The sequence below is a fragment of the Choloepus didactylus genome, chromosome 10 (genome assembly GCF_015220235.1).
Source record: "Choloepus didactylus isolate mChoDid1 chromosome 10, mChoDid1.pri, whole genome shotgun sequence".
NCBI classification, from domain to species: Eukaryota; Metazoa; Chordata; class Mammalia; order Pilosa; family Megalonychidae; genus Choloepus; species Choloepus didactylus.
Genome location: NC_051316.1, coordinates 892,923 through 918,077, shown reverse-complemented (window position 1 = coordinate 918,077; position 25,155 = coordinate 892,923). Strand labels below are relative to the sequence as shown.

The 25,155-nt window shown below is 36.8% G+C and overlaps 1 protein-coding gene across 1 annotated transcript in view; it reads right to left on the bottom strand.

Moving 5' to 3' along the window:
* The window catches only part of LOC119505684 (bile salt sulfotransferase-like), a 76,305-nt gene that overhangs the window by 28,932 nt on the left and 22,218 nt on the right, over nucleotides 1-25,155 (bottom strand). Inside the window, exons 2-3 of the mRNA XM_037798555.1 lie at nucleotides 10,459-10,667; nucleotides 9,870-9,993 (exon numbers count right to left, since the gene is read on the bottom strand). Coding sequence (XP_037654483.1) covers nucleotides 9,870-9,993; nucleotides 10,459-10,667 — 333 coding nt within the window. The remainder of the gene's footprint in view (nucleotides 1-9,869; nucleotides 9,994-10,458; nucleotides 10,668-25,155) is intronic.

Here is a 25,155-nt window from a genome sequence, read left to right as displayed (position 1 = left end):
ACCCCTTGAATCCTGGACCTGTGAATCCTGGCTATGGAAGGAAAGCACCCTACAGTGGATGCAGATTCAGAGCATACACAGTCTCCTGGAAAATACTGCCCCAGCCCTGCAAGGCATTGCCACCTAGTTGGCGTTGTAATTGTAATTGAGTCTTCAACAGGGCATTCCAATGTTCTATCAACCCAGCTGCCTCTTGATGGGGAACATGGTGTGACTAGAGAATTCCATGAGCATGTGCCCATTCCGTCACTTCATTTGCAGTGAAGTGGGTCCCTTGGTCAGAAGCAATGCTTTGTGGAATAACATGACAGTGGATAAGGCATTCTGTAAGTCCACAGATGTAATTTTGGAAGAAGCAGTTTGTGCAGGGCAGAAAAAACAAAATCTGGAGTATGTGTCTATTCCAGTAAGAACAAATCACTGCCCTGGCCATGATGGAAATGACTCAATGTAATCAACCCACCACCAGATAGCAAGCTGATCCCTTGGGGAATGGTGCCATATTAGCGACTGAGTTTGGGTCTCTGCTGATGGCAGATTGGGCCCTCAGCACTGGCTGTGGCCAGGTCAGCCTTAGTGAGTTGAAGTCCATGTTGCCGAGCCCAAGCATAGCCTCCATCCCTACCACTATGACCACTTTTTCATGAGCACATTGGGCAATGACAGGAGTGGCTGGGGAAAGAGGCTGATTGGTATCCACCAAATGGGTCATCTTGTCCAATTGTCTGTTAAAATCTTCCTCTACTGAAGTCACCCTCTGGTGAGCATTCACATGGGACACAAATACCTTCATGTCTTTTGTTCATTCAGAAAGGACTACCCACATTCCTCTTCCCCATACTTGTCACCAAATTTCCAATCATGTACCCCCCAAGTCCCTGACCATCCAGCCAAACCATTAGCAACGGCCCATGAATCAATAAACAAATGCACCTCTGGCCAGTTCTCCTTCCAAGAAAAGTGAACAACCAGGTTCACTGCTTGAAGTTCTGCCAACTGGGAGGATTTCCCCTTACTACTGTCCTTCAGGGACATCCCAGAAAGGGGCTGCAGTGCTGCAGCTGTCCACTTTTGGGTGGTGCCTGCATATTATGCAGTACTATCTGTAAACCAGGCCCAAGTTTTCTCTTCCTCGGTCAACTGATTGTAAGGAGCTCACCAAGACACCATAGCTGTGAGTACTGAAAGAGCAGGTAATGCAGGAGGAGTGGGGGCCATGGGCCTTTGGTCCACTTCCTCATGTAACTTACTTGTGCCTACAGGATCCACTCAAACTCTGTCTCTTATATACCATTTCCATTTTGTGATGGCCTGCTGCTGTGCAAGCCCAACTTTATGGCTTGGTGAGTTGGACAACACCCAGCTCATGATAGGAAACTAAGGTCTCATGGTAACTTGGTGTCCATGGTTAAGTATTTGGTCTCTACTAAGACCCAATAGAAGGCCAAAAGCTGTTTCTCAAATGGAGAGTTGTTATCTGCAGTGGATGGTAAAGCTTTACTCCAAAATCATAAGGGCCTACATTGAGATTCTCCTATAGGAGCCTGACAAAGTCTCCAAAGAGCATCTCTATTTGCCACTGACACTTCCAGCATTATTGGATCAGCCAGATCATATGGTCCAAGTGGAAGAGTAGCTTACTCAGCAGCCTGGACCTGTTTCAAAGCCTCATCATTTTCCAGTCCCTATCAAAACTTAGAAGCTTTTCTGGTCACTTGGTAAATGGGCTGGAGTAGCACACCAAAATGAGGAATATGTTGTCTCCAAGATCCAAAGAGGCCAATTAAGCATTGTGCTTCTTTTTAAGTCACAGGGAGTGCCAGATGCACCAGCTTATCCTTCTCCTTAGAAGGGATAATGACATGCCTGACACCACTGGACATGTAAATTTTACTGAGGTGGAAGACTGCTGTATTTTTGTTGGATTTATCTCCCATCATCAGACATGCAAATACCTTATGAACAAATCTAGAGTAGTTGCTGCTTCTTGCTCACTAGCTCCAATCAACTTGATATCATCAATATAATGGACCAGTGTGATGTCTTGTAGGAAGAAGAAATGTTCAAGGTCTCTTCAGACAATGATATGAGATAGGGATGGAGAGTTGATATACCCCTGTGGCATCACAGTGAATGTAAACTGCTGGCCTTGCCAGCTGAATGCAAACTTTCTGGTAGTCTTCACTAACCACTATTGAGAAAGAAAAACATTTGCCAGATCAATAGCTGCATACCTGGTACCAGGGGATGTGTTGATTTCCTCAAGCACTGATATGACATCAGGAACAACAGCTGCAATTTGAGTCACCACCTGGTTAAGCTTACAATAATTCACTGTGATACTCAAAAAGTCCCATCTCTTTTCTGCACAGGCCAAATGGGAGAGTTGAATGGGGATGTGTTGAAAGTCATCACTCCTGCATCATTCAAGTCCTTAGGAGTGACGTTAATCTCTGTAATCCCTCCAGAAATCCAGTATTGCTTCTGATTTACTATTTTGTTAGGCAGGGCAGTTCTAGTGGTTTCCACTTGGCCTCTCCCACCTTAATAGCCCTCACTGCATGAGTCAGGGAATGAATGTGAAGATTCTGCCAGTTACAGGTTTATCAGGCACTGAAGGGTTAATCTCTTTAAGTGGAGGTTGGATGGTAGGCTCCTCAGGGCAGATTGGAGGTTGGGAAGCTGTTTCCTCAGGGCAGACTAGACATGGGGGCCTGTGTCCTCAGGACAAACCGCTACAGGCATATCTAACAAAGAGTCAGCAGAATCCAGGGTTCCCCTTTCCTCACTGAAATTATTGTCAGTCCATATGTCCCCATCCCCTTTCAGGATTCCATTCTTTTCCAATCAATGCATTTATTTTAACAGCAGACATGCTGTGAGGTTGAGATTTTAGTTTACATTGCACCTGATACTCACCCAATGAGACTCTGTGTCTGGTTTTCAAAAATCTCAAGTCTGTGACAACAGAAAATAATATTTTCTTTAAGGGCACACTCAGAAACCTTTACAGCTGTCATACAGTGCTTAAATTTCAAATTTGTAACCTTTAACTCATCCCTTTCTCTTATAAATTTATCCAGCATATGTAAGAGCAACCAGCCAACAACATTGTACCTCTTAACTCTGCAAATCTTTGTTAAGGTGTCAAAAACATGGTCACACAGAGCCTTGATTCATACAAAAGTATGATTAGGAGAATCAAATGATGCTATTTTGCTTATCCCCTTTGCCAACTCATGTCATGGACAGTCAGTGCCATCTTGATTATTGGAAATTGGGTCATTAGTGTCTTTGAATCTAATCAGAGTAGAAAACCAATTGTAAAAGCCCATTTTAAGATTCTGTTTCTCATGAACCTCTCCTAGTACCAAGCTCTATTAGTTAGGGTTCTCTAGGGAAACAGAATCAACAAGAGATATCTGTAAATATAATATTTTATAACAGTGTCTCATGCAACTGTGGGTATGCATGACTCCAAATTCCATAGGGTAGGCAGCAAACTGGCAACTCAAATGAAGATGTTCAATCAACTCTTCAGACAGCAAATTGGAAACTTGGATGAATGTGTTTGATGCTCCAGGAATGAACTGACAACATCAATGAACTCCTTAGGAAATGCTTCCCTGGTTAGCTGAGGAAGTGAAGGCCCTCTATCTGTCTTGCTTAAAAGTCTTAAACTGATTGGATCAAATTCAACTGATTGAATTCTCTCATTGTGGAAAACATGTCCTTTGTTGAATGTAATCAGTCATAGCTGCAGCCAATTGACTGAGTGAGCCTTCTGGTTTATTAACCAGCCACAAATGTCCTTGCAATAATGGTTAGGCCAGTGCATGCTTGACCAGACACTTGGGCACCATCACATGGCCAAGTTGACACATGAACCTAACCATCACAAAAAAGAAGAAAAACATTCCATATTTGCAGATGGCATGTCCCTATATACAGAAAATCTTGAAAAATCCATATCAAATTTCCTAGACCTAATAAATGAATTCAGCAAATTGGCAGGGTACAAGATTAACACCCCAAATGAGTAGTGTTTCTGTATACAAGAAGTGAACAATCAGAAGAAGAAATAAAGAAAAAATTCCATTCACATCAGGAATTAAAAAATGAAATATATAGAAATAAATCTAATGAAGGATGTAGAAGACTTGTATATGGAAAAATACACAATATTGCTAAAAGAAATAAATGATGTCTTAAATAAATGGAAGGACATTCCATGTCCATGGATGGGAAGACCATTATGATTAAGTTGTCAATCCTAACAAAAGGAATATATAGATTCAACACAATCCCAGTAAAAACTCCAGCAGACTTCTTTGTAGACATGGAAAGCCAATCATCAGATTTGTATGGAAATGTGAGGGGTCCAAGTAAATAAATCTATCTCAAAAAGAAGAATGAAATTGGAGGAATCACATTTCCTGATTTTAAAACCTATTAACGAAGGTGTAGTAATCATAACAGCAGTGTACTAGTACAAGGATGGATATATAGAACAAAGAAATAGAATTGAGAGCTCAGAAATCAATCCTTACATTTATGGTGAACTGATTTTTGACAAAGTGGCAAGGACTGCTGAACTGGGAAAGAAATCTCTTCAGTAAATGTTGCTGAGAAAACTGGATCTCCATTATCAAAAAATAAGGACACCTACCTCAAGCCATACACAAAAACCAACTCAAAATGGATCAAATACCTAAATGTAAGAGCCCAAAATGCCAAACTCCTAGAAGAAAACCTAAGGAAATATCCTTAGGGTCTTGTGTTAGGGAATGGTTTCTTACAATTTACACCCAAAGCACAAGCAACAAGAGAAAATATAGACAAATATGACTTCATCAAAATTATAAACTTTTGTACCTCAAAGGAGATTATCATGAAATTAAAATGACAACCCTTACAATGGGAGAAAATATTTGGGGAAACCATATGTTCCAGTTTGCTAAATCTGCCAAAATGTAAAATACAAGAAATGGATTTGCTTTTACAGTGGAGGGGGGAGGTAGTAGTTCACAAATTAAGGTTTCCATTGCCATGAAAATGTCAAAATTTAAGACATCAAGAGGCAGAGACCTTCTCTGAGGAAAAGGGTGGTGACATCTGGAACACCTCTGTCAGCTGGGAAGGCATATCATTGGCATTTGCTGGTCCTTTTCTCACATGTTGCATTGTTTTCATATTCTGATTCCAGTGGCTTTCTACTTAAGCATATGTGGGTTCTCATTTAGCTTCTCCAGGGGAAATTCTAGGCTTGATTTCTTAGGCTCTCCAAACATCTGGGTCTGTGTCAGCTCTGAGCTGTCTTCAAAATGTCTGTGCCTTTTATCCACTCATAGAGGATGCCAGTAAACTAATTAAGTCCAAACTTGAATGGGCAGGGTCACATATCCATGGAAAAATCTAATCAAAAGATCCCACCCACAATAGGTCTGCCTCCACAAGAGTAGATTAAAAGAACATAGTCTTTGTATGGCGTACACAACAGATTCAAATCAGCGTACCACATATCCAATAAAAGTTTATATCCAGAACATAAAAAGAAATCCTTCAACTCAACAACAAAAAGGAAAACAACCCAAGTAAAAATTGGACAAAATACTTCAATAGACTTCCCTCCAAAGAAGATTTACAAATGGCTAGAAAGCTCATGAAAAGATGTTCAAAATCATTAGCCATCAGGGGAAGTGCAAATCAAAACCACAATGAAATACACTTTCAAACCCATTAGAATGGCTGCTTTTTAGAAAAGTGGAAAATAAGTGCTGGAGAGGATACAGAGAAATAGGAACACTCATTCATTGCTGGTGCCTAGGTAAAATTGTGCAGCCACCATGGAGGAAAGTTTGGGGTTTCCTCTGAAAGCTAAGTTTAGTACCCAGATATAGGTATATACCAAAGTAATTGAAATCAGGGACTTGAACATATATTTGTACATTGATGTTCAAATCAGCATTATTTACAATTGCCAAAATATGGAGTCAAACCAAGTGTCCATCAACTGATGGATGGATAAATAAATGTGTGATATGTACTATGAAATGTTATTCAGCTGTAAAAAGAAATGAAGTCCTGATATATGCAACAACATAGATGAACCTTGAAGACATCACATTGAGTTAAATAAGCCAGATGCAAACAGACAAGTATGATCTTAGTGATTTGGAATTATTAGAGTAAGCAAAATCACAGAAACAGAATTTAGAATATATGTTACCAGAGCACAGCATGGGTATAGAAAATGGGAAATTAAGGCTTGAAATGTACAGGGTTCCTATTTGAAATGAGGGAAATATTTTGGTAATAGATGGTCATGAGGGTAGCACAATATTGTGAACATAATTAATATCACTGAAATATATATCTCTGAATGATTTAAAGAGGAAATGTTAGATTGTATATATGGCAACACTAATTTTAAAAATTTATGCAACTGCACTATATAAACTGTGAATACTAAGTTAAACCATGGACTATAGTTAATGGTACAATTATAAAAATGTGCTATAATTAATATAAAAATTTGTTTCACAGCAATGAAATATGTTGGTTGTGGGTTGGTGTATGGGAACCCTCTATTTTGTACATGATTGTTCTGAAAACTGGCAACTACTCTAATAGAGAAAAGTCACTGTGGCTATATATATATATATATATATATATATATATATATATGAAATAATTTGGCTTAGGTGTTCCCAAATTCTACAAAATCAGTTCTGAAGTAGTTTCCAACTACGAATTTGATATCTATCTTTTTATAGTAGCTAATGGATTCTGTGCCCTCAAGGGGGTGAGTGATTGTAAAGTAATAAACTTATTAATAAATTGGATCCATTTGGGAAAAAAGATAAAATTAGCTCCATTCTTTACACCAGACCCTAGATTAAAGTTCCAGAGATCTAAATGTAAAAAATATGTACCCATACAATTTGGCAAAGATAATATGAGCAAATTCTTCTTTATTCTCTTAAAAGAAAAAGGCTTTGTAACTATCATTCAAGTTAATTTAGTAAAATCACAAAGAGATTACACTAAAAGCTACTGATTGTACACATTTGATGGCTACTATGGTATGTAAATATATCTATATAAAACTGCCTTAAATATATATGCAGTAAAATAGTGTAACATTGAACTGTTTTTTCAAAAATTGCATAAGATCATAAATAGTTAAAAAGACAACTGACAAACTTAAGAAAATATGTCCAAATATATCACCAAGAAAAGGATTGAAACTGCTAATATATTTTTAAAACCCTTGATGATTGCTTGGAAAATAACCAAATCCCAATAATAAAATGGATAAAAGAACAGAAACATAAATTACACACAAAAAAGATATAAAATTGACCTTAAACATGGAAAAATGTTCAACCTTATTCATAATTACATATGCTCAAATTAAAACTGCATCAAGATATCATTATTCACATATCAGATTGACAAAAATTAAAAAAGGTATGACAAAATATTCCATTAGCAAGACAATGTGGGAAATAGGTACACTCACACATTGTTGGTGGTAATGCAAGTGTAAGACAATTTTATCAACTAAGTAAATAATAATAGTAATGGAGTTTAATCCATAAAATAAAATAAAAATAGGTGGATATAAAGGAAATCTGTTACAAATGAATTTCAACCAACAAATGTAGCAAGAATAATTGAAATAGAACCATTTGGCAAACACCATGACCATAATTGATTCAACTAAGAATAATAATAGATTCTAAAAGTATCACGATGGTTATTTACTCTCAAAATAACTCCCCACAATGCAGATATTAATTTAAAGAGAAAATCTTATCAGAGAGTCCTCACAGATATCATCTTAACCAAGTGAAAAATTTTCACCTGGAATGAGTAAAATTGAAACTATATGCTTCCTGATAGGATTCACAGAGAAAACCTCCTATCTGAGGTGCTGTTCCAGTTTGCTAATGCTGCCCTTTTGCAAAACACCAGAAATGGATTGACTTTTATAAAGAGTATTTATTTGGTTGCAAAGTTACAGTCTTAAGGCAATAAAGTGTCCAAGGTAAGGCGTCAACAAAGGGTACCTTCACTGAAGGATGGCTGATGGCATCTGAAAACCTCTGTTAGCTGGGAAGGCACGTAGCTGGCATCTACTGATACTAGACTGTGTTCCAGCTTCTCTCTCAGCTCCTGTGACTTCTTCACAATCTTGCTCTTTAGGCATTTTTTCCTCTCTTAACTTCTCCAGAGCTAAAGTCTGCTTTCAATGACCATCTTCAAAATGTCTCTCTAGTTGCAGCTCCTCTCTCAGATCCTGTGCACTATTCAGAGTGTCCCTCTTAGCTGTAGCAAGCTCACTCCTTCTGTTTGAGCTTATATAGTGCTCCAGTAAACCAATCAACTCCCATGCCAAATGGGCAGGGACACACATCCATGGAAATTATCCAGAGTTATCACCAACAGCTGGTTTGCTTGTATCTCCATAGAAAGACTCAACCAGAGAATTGCAATCTAATCAACACTACAAGATTGCATCAAAGATAATGGCATTTTGGGGTACATAATACATTCAAACTGGTACAGGTACTATGGTGAAGAGAGCATAACATGAATTTAATTAGGAGGAAACATGAGAAAATAGCAAATTGGAGGACATTCTGCAAAAAGAAAAACTAGATATTATTCTCCAAAAACATCAATGGCATGAAAAAATAATTATTCCAGATTAAAGGAGAATAAGGAGGCTTAACAAAGTGAAATGTACAATTTTTCATTGGGTCCTGTTTCACCAGTTGAGAACTGGTGAAAATTGAACAGACATAGTTTGGTAGTAGCATTATATCATATTGAAATGTTAATTTCCAGATTTTGATCATGCTGTAGTTTTAAAAAGGTGTTAATATTTGGTAAATATGGGTATATGAGAGTTCTTTATAAATTTGTTCATTTTTGTAGGCTGAAAATATTTCCAAAAATAAAAATTAATAAAAATCTTAAACACCAGCAAATTAAATTGATCCAGAGTGAAAAGCATATGCTGAAGAACAAAGCCAAATACCTTGTGGCAACAGTGGGAATGTGTTTCATGGTTGTGAGACTCCCTCTAAAACATGATTGTTTCCAAAAAGTAAGAGTCATAGTTGAACAAAGAATTATATGGAACAATCATATTTTCAGAAATATTCAGTACAAGTGGTAATGTGGGAAAGAGAAGAATTGCATTGAAATTTGAACTATTCATCTCTTTGACTGCAGATAATTAAAGGCTCACTGGACTTTAAAACACTTCCCTAAGCCATAACAACACATCTTCCAAAACACAGTCCAAACACTGCCAAAAACCCCCTTAGGACAGATGGATGAGGAAAAGGCTGTCCTTATCCAAAATAAGTAATTAAAAACAAACCAACACAGGAAATACACAATTATATAAAATAAAAAGGAGAACCAGAGAACCATAAGATAATAAATGATATTTCACAACTTCTGAAAAGAAAAATTTTGCCAAGGAGAAGGGAGAAATTCAGTTAACCCTCTTCAAAACAACTACATCTACTAAACAAGAATTTAAGCCAGAGATATAAGAGTTCAGGGAAGGTAAGAGGAGACAACAGAAAGAATTGAAAAATATCAATATAAATAAATAATATATGCTCATACAAGTACATAAAATAAGTCCTCCACACAGTGATCTTCTGAATAAAAAAAAAGATAAAAATGAGAATCCAATAAGAAATTTTTCCACACTAAATTCCTTCTGTGACATTGGAGAAAATTTTAAACAACTACTGACCACAGATTTACACTTTCATTAAAAATGCAGTTACTCTGATTATTATTATTCCAAAATTTTTAATGGAAGTCAATGTTCTACTCACCATCACCTTGGATAAACCTGTTGAAGAATTCATCAAAATTTTCTTGCTTTGACACCTTGCTTTGTTTATTTAAATAATAATAAGATGTAAGAATATCTCTTGGATTCCTTACGACATAAATGACCTAAAGGAGAAAGACAGTTCATGGAAGCCCAGCATAGATATTCATCTTTGTCTGCCCTTCTCAGTATTGCACATTTCTTGTACCTGGAATCACCTACTCATCTATTTAAACACAAAGCCTGAGTTAGAAAATAAGAATCTTCACTCTCAATCCAATGCTCTTTAAAGGCAAGCTCTCCTTCCTAACATGATTCCCTTTACCATTAGTTAATAGATGTTAAATTAATCTTAACCTTGGGCAAGATTAATTAATTGGTAGCAGCTCCCACTAGATTAAGAAGAATTCATACCTGCCATCTTGTTTCACAAGGCAAAGTGCTATGATCAGTTAATTATGGCTGCCTAGATGTGGGAGTGGGGAATGGTGAAATTTGCCATGCATTTAGAATATTTCCTTGGATTCATCATTTTATAAAATGATAGAACATGATCTGAGAATCCTTCAGAGGGAGGAACATCAACTCACCTTGGCATTGGAGGTAAAATAGGACTTGGGGAAGAGATGTATGGGGAGATGTGAAGTCATGAGGCGTGGTCCCTCCTGGTCATTTAGGGCTTTCATTGCAGCATCATTTTCTATCCATGGGGACCTGAGAAAATTGGGGACAGACTGGACCCAACTGGGGTCCCCTTTGGAGTTGATCAAACTGACAATATCAATCATCCAGTGTGTTCCTGGTTGAGGGCAGAAGGTGAAGTCATGTTATTTATATATTATAATAGATTTGATAATATATTTACATTAATATATACATTTTCTGTATTCCAGACACCCAAGTCTGTCATCAATCATAATCATCAGCTCTTATGTCCTGAAAATCATACTAGAAATTATGATGGAAGAGGCACTATTGTATTGTTGTTTCAATTATGATTTATCTGATTATTAGTGATATTGAAGCACTGCCATTATACAAGTTCATAAATGTCCTCGCATTTTAAAATAATTTGTGGGAATTTTAACCCCCTTTTCTTATGTAGTCAAAGAAAACTTTATAAATTAAGGTAAATAATATTGTTTTTATTAATTTATATAATAATCACAGAAAATCTTTATTAACATTCCAGAATTTGGAAAATTATTAACTTTCTTCTTGTCCTAGTATTTTTTTATTGTTTTGGCTTCTAGTACATTCATTTGCCTGTAAATTATTTTGGTTTAAAGAGTGATGAGAAGGAGAAACATGCCAAAAAGGATATTATTGGGACAATTGAAAAAAATTGGAATATAATTTCTATGCTTTATATCAATGTTAAAATTATTGAATATGATAACAGAAATTAATGAGGTTATGTAAGTGAATATCCTTGCTCTTTGGCAGTGTACATGGAAGTATTAAGTGTTCAAGGAGCATGATGCATGCAACCTACAATAAAATGTTTATAAAATAGATATGATAGATAAATTGATAAAAAATACAACAAATGTGGCAAAATGCTTATATTTTACAAAAATGGTTTTACATGTGGGAGAACAAATAATGGTCAACCTTGAAAAACTTTGAAAAAGAGATGGTACTGGGGAAAATATAATCAAAGCAAACTGGAGTCTAAGGTTAATAGTAGCATTGAATATGCTTCCATTAAATGTAACAAAGTCAATATATGAAAGCTGAATATATGAGAGGGGGATATAAGGAATGATATGAGATTCTTGGTAGTGGTGGTGTCTGACCTTACCATATTGTATTGTATGGTATATTTTATCATATTTTTTTATTATTCATAATTTTTTTTCATAGTAATGAATATGTTCAAGTGCTGATTGTGGTGATGGATGCAAAACTGTATGATGATACTGTGGACAATTGATTGTACACTGTGGATAATTGTATGGTATGTGAATATATCTCCAAAGAATTGTAGGAAAAAACTATAAATATGGATAAAACTGCTGGAGAAAACATGGAGCCAGGGATGTACCTATTTACTATTGGGGAAGTAGAGTGGTGTAGTCTATCTAGAGGACATTGTGGTGGTTCCACAACAAGCTGAGTATGTGGGTGCCATTAGGTCCTGCAATCTCATTATGGGGTATATACTTGGAGGATCCGAGAACAGAGACATGAATGAACATTTGCTCACTGGTGTTTATGGAGGCAGTATTTGTGATTTGCAATGAGTGGAGGTGGCCTAAAGGTTCATTGACTGAGGAACAGAATGGTGAACTGTGGTGTATGCATACAGGAGAATATTGAGCAGCTGCAAGAAAGAATGAAGCTGTGAGACACACAAGGTGAATGGATCTTGAGGACAGCATTTTGAATGAAGTACAGCAAAAACAAAAACAAACATTATAATGCGTCACCAATATGGACTAACTACCATGTATATTCATATTTGTATCTTAGAGCACAGCTTATCAGGGGAATTCTTTTTATACTGGACACTAGATTGTAAACTCTTACAGCAGTCACATTTATGCCTGAATTGTGATGGTTATTCCTAATTCTGAGATTATGAGTTCTTTGTGTATAACCTGGTTGGAATCTGGAACTTTGGGTATCTGTGTAACTCCTGAAACTCAGAGCTAGATCTTGGCAGCTATGAATGTCAGTATTAGAGCATACAGTAACTGTTAAAAGAACTGAAAAAGGATCCAGACTTCAATTACAGATATGAATGAAGCAGATCTGGTTAGGACTAAGGCAAATCTGGCCAAAGGGTAAAGGAGAATACTGACTGTGTTTTAATACTTCGACTTCTGTGTAAGACCAAGGGAAAAGATGTTTATTTGGTATAGGATATATATCTTATAGAGCACAATAAATAAATAATTTAACTTCTATGGTCAGTTTATTCAAACACCACAATTACATGGAACTTTGAATAGGAAGTGAGGTCTGGTATGTTTGTACAGGTTGGTGTGAAATAGTGATCCAGCCTAAAGTAATTTGGGCAGAGAATAAAAATATATTTGCTAGCCCCCCTAAGGATCTGGGGGAAAATGAAGTAATGTTGGATGTCCCCACCTAGGCTATTGTTGATGTTCTTGCAAACACTGAGGACCAACACTTTGTTGTGCCAGGCACTCAATCTTGGGGCTTGCCCTTTTGAGGATAGTTACTGCAGAGGAGAGGCTGTCTACATATAACTGTGCCTCTTTGCTGCTCAGATGTTACCCTCTCTCTCTAGCTAAGCCAATTCAGCAGGACCTGGCTCCCAGGGATGCCCACTAAGCAGAGCTCCTGCATTCAATTTTTGTAGCACAAAGGTTTAGGAAGGCCATTGAATTCTGTTTGGGTGGTTGGCTGAAATATGGATGAAAATGTGGCTGACATTACCTGAGGTTGAAATGCCAGAAATGCACTAGTATAATATAGAGGGGGAGATCCAAAGGCTTAGAGAGATTGGAATAGGTTAGCATGAATTTATCATGAAAGACCTGCTCACACACGCCAGGAATGCCCAGAGGACATATCTTTTACCAAGATTGTGAGAAATAAATGTGTTACACTGGCCCGATTACCTCTGGACAGCCTTGTAGTTGCCCTTTTTGGTAGGTCAGAAAGTACTGTAGAAACTGCTATCACTGTGCTGGAATCCTTAAACAAAATGGGGATAATCATACCCCAAGTTGGCAGAAGCCATGTGGCAGCACTTAATTGCCAAAGGCAAGGAGGGCATGGCTACCATAATGGACAACAGGTTCAAAGCAGCAGTCAAAATGATCTGACTGACAGAAACTTATGACATTGGCTAGTAGATCATGGAGTACCTAGAAGTAAAATAGATGGACAGTCTACTAAATTCTTATTTGATCTTTGTAAGCAGAAGAATTCTAGGTCAAGTGAACAAATGTCTAACCTGAATTACAAAAACAGAGAGTCAAGGTCCCTTAATCAATTCCTAGACTTGAGAGAGTTTAAAGCCCCAGAGCCCCTTGAATGAGGGGAAGGACTGGTACCCTTGGGGAAGGACTCTGTTACACTGCCAAAAATTTGTACTATTAATCTTCCTCCCAGCCTTCCCCAATGGGACCTATGGCCTTTTACCAGGTAACTGTGCATTGAGGAAAAGAAAATGATCAGATATTTGGGGAACTATTAGACACTGGCCCAGAAGTGACATTAATTCCAGGAGACCCAAAATGTCACTCTGGTCCACCAGTCAGAGTTTGAGCTTATGGAGGTTAGGGAGATTTAGGGAGTTTTAGCTCAGGTCCATCTTACAGTGGGCCCAGTGTATCCTTGGACCCATTCTGTTGTGTCCCCAGTTCCAGAATGCATAATTGCAATAGACATACTCAGCAACTTGCAGAATCACCACATTAGTTCATTGACTTGTTGAGTAAGTGCTATTATGATAGGAAAGACCAAGTAAAAGCCACTAGAACTGCCTTTGCCTAGAAAAATAGTAAATCAGAAACAATACTGGACTCCTGGAAGGGTTTCAGAGATTAATTCCACTACTAAGGACTTGAAGTCCACAGAGGTGATGATTCCCACCACATCACCATTCAACTCTCCTATTTGGCCTGTGTAGAAAACAGATGTGTCTTGAAGGATGACAGTGAATTATAATAAGCTTAACCAGGTGGTGACTCCAATTGCAACTGCTTTTCCAGATGTGGTACCATTGCTTGAGCAAATCAACCCCTCCCCTGTTACATGGCATGCAGCTATTCATCTGGCAAATTCTTTTTTCTCTATGCCTCTTAGTAAGGACCACAAGAAAGAGTTTTCATTCTGCTGGCAAGGCCAGTAGTGTACATTCACTGTGCTACCTCAGGGCTATATCAATTCTCCAACCTCACATATGGACTAAATATAATGTGTGAACTCTAAGAATTGAATCTTAGATGACAGATTATCAGGGGAAGTCTTACTGTAATGGTCCCTATATTGTAAGCTCTTATGGCAGTCACATCAATTCCTGACTTGTAACGGTTATCTTAAAATCCTGAGATGCTGAGCTCTTTGTGTATAACCTGGCTGCTTTCTGGAAATTTGGGTATCTGTGTGATACCTGAGACTCAGAATTAGAGTTCCGCAGCTATGAATTTTAGTATTTCCTCATAGAGGAAGTGTTTAAGAAAAGCTAAAAAAGAGCTCAGGCTTCAACTAGACATATGAATGAAACAGATCTGGTTAGGACTAAGGCAAATCAGGCCAAAGGGGAAAGGATAATACTGACTGTGTTAAAAAACTTTAACTTCTACATAAGACCAAGAGAAGTGATGTTTATTTGGTGCAGGATCAGTATTTTCTGTAGCACACTAAGTAATGTAATTTGTATGGTCAGTGTATTCAAACAGCATAACTACATGGTGCTTTTAATAGGAGGTGAGATCTGTAAGGTTTATACAGTTTAATGTGAAATCCTGATACATTCTAAAGTAATTTGGGAGTCTGAGGAACTGGGGCAAAATGCTCAAATATTAAACTTCACAACCTGATTTATTACTGATGTTCTTACAAACACTGAGGACTGACAGATTGGTGGGCTGAGCCCTCATCTTGGAGCTTACCTTTATGAAACTTGTTACTGCAATGGTGATGTTAAGACTACCTATAATTGTGCCTAAGAGTCTCCCCCAGGGAACCTGTTTTGTTGATCAGATATGACCTCTCTCTCTCTCTTACTCAATCCTACAGATAAACCCAATGTCCTACACCTACATGGGACATGACTCCCAGGGCTTTATATATCCCTGGCAATGTGAGACATGACTCCTAGGGATCAGCCTGGGTCCAGCATCATAGGATTGAGAAAGCCTTCAGAAAAAAAGGGGAAGCAAATGAAACAAAATATAGCTTCAGTGACTGAGAGTCTTCAAATGGAGTCAGAGGGTCACTCTGGAGGGTTTTCTTATGCATTATATACATATCCCTTTTTAGTCTTTAGTGTTTTGGAATCACTAGGAGGAAATATGTGAAACTCTCAAATGCAACCCAGTGGCCTTGATTCTTGAAGAAGATTTTATAGCTATGTAGCTTATATCATGTGACTTTTGACTGTGAAAGCCTTGTGGCTCACACTCCCTTTATCCATTGTATGGACAGATGAGTAGAAAAATGGGGAAAAATTAAATTAAAAATAGGGTGGAATGGGGAATGGAATATTTTGGTTGTTCTTTTATACTTCTACTTTTATTCTTATTTTTATCTTTTTTAAGAGCAATGAACATGTTAAGAAATTGATTTTGGTGATGAAGGCACAATTATATGATGGTACTGTGGACACTGTACGCTGTGGATGGTTTTATGTACATCAATAAAACTGAATTTAAAAAAAAGGAAATGAGAAGTTGTTAAAAATGTCTCAGTATAGAAGCTCATCTAAACAAAAAGAAAAGTAGTAAAGGAGGAAAGGAGAGAAAATGTAAAGTATAAGACTTGCAAAGAGCAATTATTAATATGCCAGAAGTCTTGACTTATCAGTAATTACCTTACATGTAAATGGATTAAATTCTCTAATCAAGATGTGGAGATTGACAAAATGGATATAAGTATGATCTAACTATATGCTACTGACAATGGGCTCACATCCAAAGACACAGACTGAAAGTTAAAAGATGAAAAATACATTCCATGCAAATAGTAATCAAAAGACAGCTCTGTTATTTGTTTTCTTCTACTTGGTTTAGGATTGGTTTGCTGTTCATTTTCTAGCTTCTGCAGTTGCTCCATTAGTTCTTTGATTTTAGCTATTTCTTCCTCTTTAATGTATGCATTTAGTGCTATAAATTCCCCCCTTAGTACCACTTTTGCTGCATCCCATAGGCATTGATATGTTGTGTTCTCATATTCATTCATCTCTATATATTTAGCAATTTCTCTTGCTATTTCTTCTATAACACGTTGATTGTTTAAGAGTGTGTTTTTGGCCTCCAGGTATTTGTGAATTTTCTAAGTCTCTGATGGTTATTGACTTCTAAATGTATTTCATTGTGGTCAGAGAATGTACTTTGAATAATTTCATTTTTTTTGAATTTATTGAGGCTTGCTTTATGTCCCAGTATTTGATCTATTCTGGAGAAAGTTCTGTGAGTACTAGAGAAGTATTTGTATCCTGGTGATTTGGGATGTAAAGTTCTGTATATGCCTGTTAAATCCAATTCACTTATCAGACTATTTATGTCTTCAATTTCCTTATTGGTCTGATGTCTGGTTGATCTGTCTATAGGAGAGACAGATGTGTTGAAGTCTCCTACAATTATTGTTGAAACATCCATAGCTTCCTTTAGTTTTGCCAGTGTTTGTCTCATGTATTTTGTGACACCTTGGTTGGGTGTATAAATATTTATGATTCTTATTTCTTCTTGTTGAATTACCCTTTTATTAGTATGTAGTGGCCTTCTTTTTCTTTCATAACATCCTTGTATTTAAAGTCTACTTTATCTGGGATTAATAGTGCTACTTCTGCTTTCTTTGGCTGTGGCTTGCATGAAATATTTTTCCATCCTGTCACTTTCAATTTCTTTGTGTCCATGGGTCTTAGATGAGTCTCTTGTATGCAACATATTGATGGTTAATTTTTTGGATCCATTCTGCCAATCTATATTTTTAATTGGGGAGTTTAATCTATTTACATTCAATGTTATTACTGTGAAGACATTTCTTGAGTCAGCCATTCTATCCTTTGGTTTATGTTTGTCAGATATATTTTTCCTCTTTCTCTTATTGTTTTTTAAAATAGCCATACTGAAACTCTTTATTACTGAACCATTCTCCATTTCTCTCTCTTTTCTTTGTTTCTCTGTTGGTAGGAATCCCTTTAGTATCTCAAGTAGGGAAGGTCTCCTGTTAGCAAATTATATCAGCATTTTTTTGTCTGTGAAATATTTAAGCTCCTCAATATGATAAAGAGCATATATAAAAAACCCACAGCCAGCAGAATAATCAATGGTGAGAGACTGAAAGCCTTGCTTCTAAGATCAGGGATGAGATAAGGATGCTCACTGTCAGTAATGTTAATCAACATTGTGCTAGAAGGGCTAGCCAGGGCAATATGGAAAGACAAAGAAATAAAAGCCATCCAAATTGTAAAGGAAGAAGTAAAACAATCATTATTTGCAAATAATATGATCTTATATCTGGAAAACCCTGAGAAATTGATGATGCAGCTACTAGGGCTAATAAAAAATTTACAACAGTAGCAGGATACAAGATTAATGCACATAAGTCAGTAATGTTTCTATATGCTACAAATGAACAGAGTGAAGAGACACTCAAGAAAAAGACAACATTTTCAATAGTGGCTAAAAAAATCAAGTACCTAGGAATAAACCAAAGATGTAAAAGACCTATAGAAAGAAAACTATAACTCTACTGAAAGAAAGAGAAGGGACCATAGAAGATGGAAAAAATATTCCATGTTCATAGAATGGAAGGCTAAATGGAAGGCTAAATATCATTAAGATGTCAATTCTACCCAAACTCACCTACAGATTCAACGCAATCCCAACAATATTCTTTGCAGACTTGGAAAAGCTAGCTATCAAATTTATTTGGAAATGGAAGCTGCCTTGAATTGCTAAAAACACTCTAAAAATGAAAAACAAAGTGGGAGGACTCACACTACCTAACTTTGAAGCTTATTATAAAGCCACAGTAGTCATAACAGCATGGTACTTGTATAAAGATAGACATATTGATCAATGGAATCAAATTGAGAATTCAGAAATAGATCCCCAGATCCACAGTTGACTGATTTTTGATAAGGCCCCCAAAGCCACTGAACTGAGACACAAGAGTCTTTTCAACAAATGGGGCTGGAAGAAGTGAGTATCCATTTCCAAAATAATGAAAGAGGACCCCTACCTCACACTCTACACAAAAATTAACTCAAAGTGGATCAAAGATCTCAATATAAGGGACAGTACCATAAAACTCCTAGAAGAAAATGTAGGGAATTATCTTCAAGACCTTGCATTAGGCGACCACTTCCTAGATCTTACACCCAAAGCACAAGCAACAAAAGAAAAAATAGATAAATGGGAACTCCTTGAGCTTAGATGTTTCCGTACTGAAAGGAATTTGTCAAAAAGGTGAAGAGACAACCAACTCAATGGGAAAAATTTTTTGGAAACCATGTATCTGGCAAAAGACTGATATCTTGCATATGTAAAGAAATCCTTCAACTCAATGACAATAGTGCAGACAGCTCAAATATAAAATGGGAAAAAAATATGAAAATACAGTTCTCTGAAGAGGAAATACAAGTGGCCAAAAAACACGTGGAAAAATTTTCAGCATCACTAGCTATTAGAGAGGTGCAAATTAAGACCACAACAAGATAACATCTCACAACAATTACAATGGCTGCCGTTAAACAAACTGGAAGCTACAAATGCTGGAGAGGAAGTGGAGAAGTTGGAAGTCTTATTCATTGTTGGTGGGACTATATAATGGTTCAGCCACTCTGGAAGTCAGTCTGGCATTTCCTAAGAAAACTAGATATGCAGTTACCCTTTTGATCCAGAGATTGCACTTTTGGTATATATCCAAAAGATTGGAAAGCACTGACATGAACAGATAACTTCATGCCAATGTTCATAGCAGCATGATTCACTATTGCCAAGAGATGAAAACAACCCAAATGTTCTTCAGCAGATGAGTGGTTAAATAAAATGTGATATATACACATGAAGGAATTCTATGTGGCACTAAGAAAGAATGATGTCATGAAACATATGACAACATGGAGGAACCTTGATGACAAAATGCTGAGTGAAATAATCCAGGCACAAAAAGAGAAATACTATATGTTACCACTAATGTGAACATTGAAAAATGAAAAATAAATTGTTTAAAATGTAGAATGTAGGGGAACTAGCAATAGAGAGCAATTAATGAAGAGGAAACAATAACTCAATAAGAACAGATAAGCTATGCTGGGTAAATTTTACATTCTGGGAATGTCCAGGAATGACCATTGTTTGTCAATTTCTGATGGGTATGGTAAGAACAAGTTCACAGAAATGTTGCTATATTAGGTTATTTTCCTGGGGTAGAGTAAGAACATGTCGGAAGTAAAGTAGTTATTTTAGGTTAGTTGTCTTTTCCTTACTGCCTTATTATTTTACAGTTTTTTTTGAAATGTTTCTTTATTTTATGTTTTTTAATACTTTTATATAGTTAATTAAAAATAGATTTAATTAAAAAACAGTGAAAAATATGCAGAACTCCCTTGAGGAGCTGGTGAAGAATGCAGGGCTGTTGGGCTTCTCCACCTCGATGGTTGCTGATGTGCTGTCAGACATAGGGGCTTACAGACTCTACCACAGGACTCACGTTTGCAAAAATGTTGCTGCAAAGGAGAGGCTAGGCCTGCCTATAATTGTGTCTAAGAGCCTACTCCCAAATATCTCTTTGTTGCTCAGATGTAACCTCTCTCTCTAGGTAAGCCAACTTGAGAGGTGAAATCACTCCCTTCCCCCCTACATGGGATCTGACACCCAGGGGAGTGAATCTCCCTGGCAACATGGCATATAAATCCTGAGGTGGAATCTAGACCCAGCTTCATGGGATGGAGAGCACCTTGACCAAAAGAGGGATATGAAAGGAAATGAAATAAGCTTCAGTGGCAGAGAGTTTCCAAAAGGGGCTGAGATGTCACTCTGGTGGGTACTCTTATTCACAATATAGACAATCCTTTTTAGGTTCTAATGAATTGGAATAGCTAGCAGCAAGTAACTGAAACTATCAAATTACAACCCAGAACCCACGAATCTAGGAGAAGTTTTTGTAAAAATGTAGCTTATGTGGGGTGATTCTGTGACTGAGATAGCCATATGGACCACACTCCCCTTTGTCCAGTGTATGGATGGATGAGTAGAAAAATACAGGCAAAACAACAACAACAACAACAACAACAACAACAAAACCCCAGTGTTCTTTTTTACTTTAATTTTTCTTTTTCACTTTAATTTTTATTCTTATTATTTTCATGTGTGTGTGGTAATGAAAGTGTTCAAAAATTAATTTTGTGATGAATACACAATTATATAATGGTACCGTGAACAATTGAATGCATCCTTTGTATGACTGCATGGTATATGAATATATCTCAATAAAAATGAATTAAAAAAATAAGATAGCTCTGCTGGATATACTAATGTGAGATAAAATGGACTTAAGTAAAAATCTATTAGAAGACAGAACCTAAGATGGTGGCTAGGAGAGACAGGGCAAAAAAATACATCCCTGAAAAATACTAGATAAAAGCCAGAAAGTGACCCAGAACATAAGTTCCTGTGATGCACCAGCTGGACAAGTTCTGCTAAATCCACAGGGACCATGCACTTGGTGAAACCTGGAGTCTGCATTCTGAAATGAGTGAGTAAGCCTGATGAATGTCCAGCAGTCATGCTTTGGTGTGGGGAGGCCATGGGTTGGCATTTAGAGGTGGAGTAGCTCTTTTTTTAAAAAAACCCAATAGTGCCTGCAGATACAGCAGTGAGAACTGTACAGTGGAGAGCAGCAGGAATGGGCTGTGCAAATACCTCAATATCTGGCATGGAAGAGAGCATTTTGCACTCCCACTGCCAATTGTCTCAGAGCATGGAAGCTAAAGGTGTGCCAAAAAGGGAAAATAAACATGTCCTTTGCAGCTGTCTTCCTGGCAGGCTAGGAACACTCCTGTCTGGTGATGGAGACACAGCCCAGAGCTGTGCCAAAAAACCCAGTGTGACAGGAAGTGTTCCCAGCAACATACACACACACCACAATATTGGGCATGGACAATAGCCTTTCATGCACCCTCAGCTAATTGTCATGTAGCTGGGAAGGCAGAGCTGTGCAAAAAGGGGGAAATTAACATGCTGCTTTCAGCCATGCTTACAGCAGGCTGAGATTGCCCCCTACATGGCCCAGCAGCCAAGAACTTCCAATGAGGGAGAGTGCACAGCCTTCCCTCAGCAGATGTCCTAGATGCCCTAGAAGGGTATGGCTTGAAAGAAGGACCCACTTGGAAATTCCAGGGACCAGATGCCAATAACAAGCACTTGTGGGTCAGTGGCAGAGACAATCTGTGGTGAGACTGAACTGAAGGTTTAGACTCTTGCAACAGCCTTAAATCTCCAGGAACACCTGGGAGGTTTGATTATTAAAGCTGCTCCCCTCCCTAACCACTCAGACACATGACCGACATTCAGGGCAGACAGCACCAACAACATACCCAAACTTGGTGCTACAATTGGACCCCACTAGAATCAGACCCCCACACACCACAAAGACACATTTGGGGAGAATTGACTTGGGAATAGGTGACTCATGGAGGCCATATGCTGATTAGCTGGAGAAAGTGCACAAAACCAAGCTGTTGATATGACAAATTAAAGATAAGTCTGTGAATATTCCTACATATACTAAAAGAACCCTACCAAGTAAAGCAAATGCCAAGATACCAAAAACAACAGAAAATTTCAAAGCATATAAAAACCAGATGATATGGATAACCAAATGCCCAAATAAAAAGATCTGAGAAGACACAGTACTTGGAGCTATTAATCAAGAACTAAAGGCAGACAATGAGAGCATGGCAGAGGATATAAAGGATATGAAGAAGAGCATGGCACAAGATATAAAGGACATCAAGAAGACCCTAGAAGAGCATAAAGAAGAAATTGCAAGAGTAAAAAAAAGAGAGATGATGTTATGGAAATAAAAGAAACTGTTGACCAAATTAAAAAGTTTCCTGATACTCATAGTACAGCATTAGAATAAGCAGCACAACAAATCAGTGACCTCAAGGACCACAGAATGGAAAATCAAAGAACAAAAGAAAGAATGGGGAAAAATCAAAATGGACCTCAGGGATATGATAGATAAAATAAAACATCCAAATTTAAGACTCATTGGTGCCCCAGAAGCGGAAGAGAAGGATAAAGGTGTAGAAAGAGTATTCAAATAAATTGTTGGGGAAAATTTCCCAAACCTTCTACACAATATAAATACAGAAAGCATAAAAGCCCAGTGATGTCCAAATAGAATAAATCCAAATAAACCACTTGAAGACATATTCTGATCAGATTGACAAATACTGAAGAGAAAGAGCAAGTTCTGAAAGCAGCAAGACAAAAGCAATTCACCACATACAACGGAAACAACATAAGACTAAGTAGAGACTACTCAGTGGCCATAATGGAGATGAGAAAGCAGTGGCATGACACATTTAAAATTCTGAGAGAGAAAAATTTCCAACCAAGAATACTTTAGCCAGCAAGCTCTCCTTCAAATTTGAGGGAGAGCTTAAATTTTTCACAGACAAACAAATGCTGACAGATATTTCTAATAAAAGACATGCCCTACTTAAGCCACTAAAGTGAGCCCTACCAACAGAGAAACAAAGAAAGGAGAGAGATATATAAAAAGGTTCAGTACTAAAGAAATGAAATATTGGTTCATAAAAGGAAAATAAGAAAGAGAGGGGAAATATATCTGACAAACACAAACCAAAGGAAAAGATGGCTGATTCAAAAATGCCTTCACAGTAATAATGTTGAACGTAAATGGATTAAACTCCCCAATTAAAAGATATAGATTGGCACAATGGATCAAAAATTCTGAACCATCAATATCTTGCATACAAGAGACTCATTGTAGACACAGGGTCACAAAGAAATTGAAAGTGAAAGGATGAAAAACATACTTCATGTAAGCTACATCCCAAAGAAAGCAGGCGTAGCAACATTAATCCCAGATAAAATAGACTTTAAATGCAAGGATATTATGAGAGATAAAGAAGGCCACTACATACTAATAAAAGGGGCAATTCAACAAGAAGTAGCAATCATAAATGTTTATTCACCCAATCATGATGCCACAAGATACATGAGACAAACACTGGCAAACTAAAAGAAGCAATAGATGTTTCCACAATAATTGTGGGAGAATTCAACAAATCACTTTCTGCTTTAGGTAGATCAACTAGACAGAAGACCAATAAGGAAATTGAAAACCTAAAAAATGTGATAAATGTATTTGGTATAACAGACATATATAGAACATTAGATCCCAAATCACCAGGATACACATTCTTCTGTAGTGATCACAGAACTTTCTGCAGAATAGACCTTATGCTGGAACATAAAAAAAGCCTCAATAAATTTAAAAATTTGAAATTATTCAAAGAACATTCTCTGACCACAGTGGAATACATTTAGAAGTCAATAACTATAAGAGACTTAGAAAATTCACAAACACTAACAGTTGGACATTTCAGTACACAATCCTTAAATACTAAATAGAATATGTACAATGAAAATCAACAAGGGAAAATATGGAAAAAGGGAAGCATTGAAAAATACTGTAAAGCAAAAGACCTAAGAAACATATAAAGAACATTTAATCCCTCCACAGTAGACTACACATTCCTTTCAAGTGCACATGGATCATTCTCCAGGATGGCCCACATGTTAGGCAAAAGAGAAGTCCTAATAAAGTGTAAGATATTCAAAGCAAACAATTTATCTTCTGAACACAATAGAATGAACCTAGAAATCAAAAAGGAAGAGATGTGAAATTCACAAATATGTGGAGGTTAAACAGCAGATTTATAAGAAGCCAATGATTTAAAGAAATACAGGACAATTAAAAAATACTTACAAACAATTGGAAATTAACATGCACAATCCCCAATCTTATAAGCAGTTTTCAAAGGGAAATTTATAGCTATGAATGCCTATATTAAAAGTAAAGAAAGATCTGAAATTAATAACTTAACTTTACATCTTGAGAAAATAGAAAAAGAAGAGCAAAGTAAGTAAACCTAAAATTAGCAGAAGAAAGGAAGCAATTAACATTAATGTGAAAATAAATAGGTAATAGAAAACAATTGAGAAAATCAGCAAAACAAAAAATTCTTTGAAAAAAATCAGTAAAATTGACAAACCTTTAGCTAGACTGGGAAAGAAAAAAGAAGACACAAACAACTAAAATCCCAAATGAAAATGGAACATTACTACTGATCTTGAAGTAAGTAAAACAATTAAAGAGAATACTATGAAAAATGATTAACAACAAATTATACTCTAGAGGAAATGGATGCATTCCTAGAAACACATAACTTACATAAACTGACTTAAATAAAAATACAAGATCTCAACATACCAAAACAATTTAAGAGATTGAATCAGTCATCAAAAGCCTCCAGCAGAGAAAATTTAAGGACCAGATGGTTTCACTGGTGAATTCTATCAAACATTCAAAAAATAATT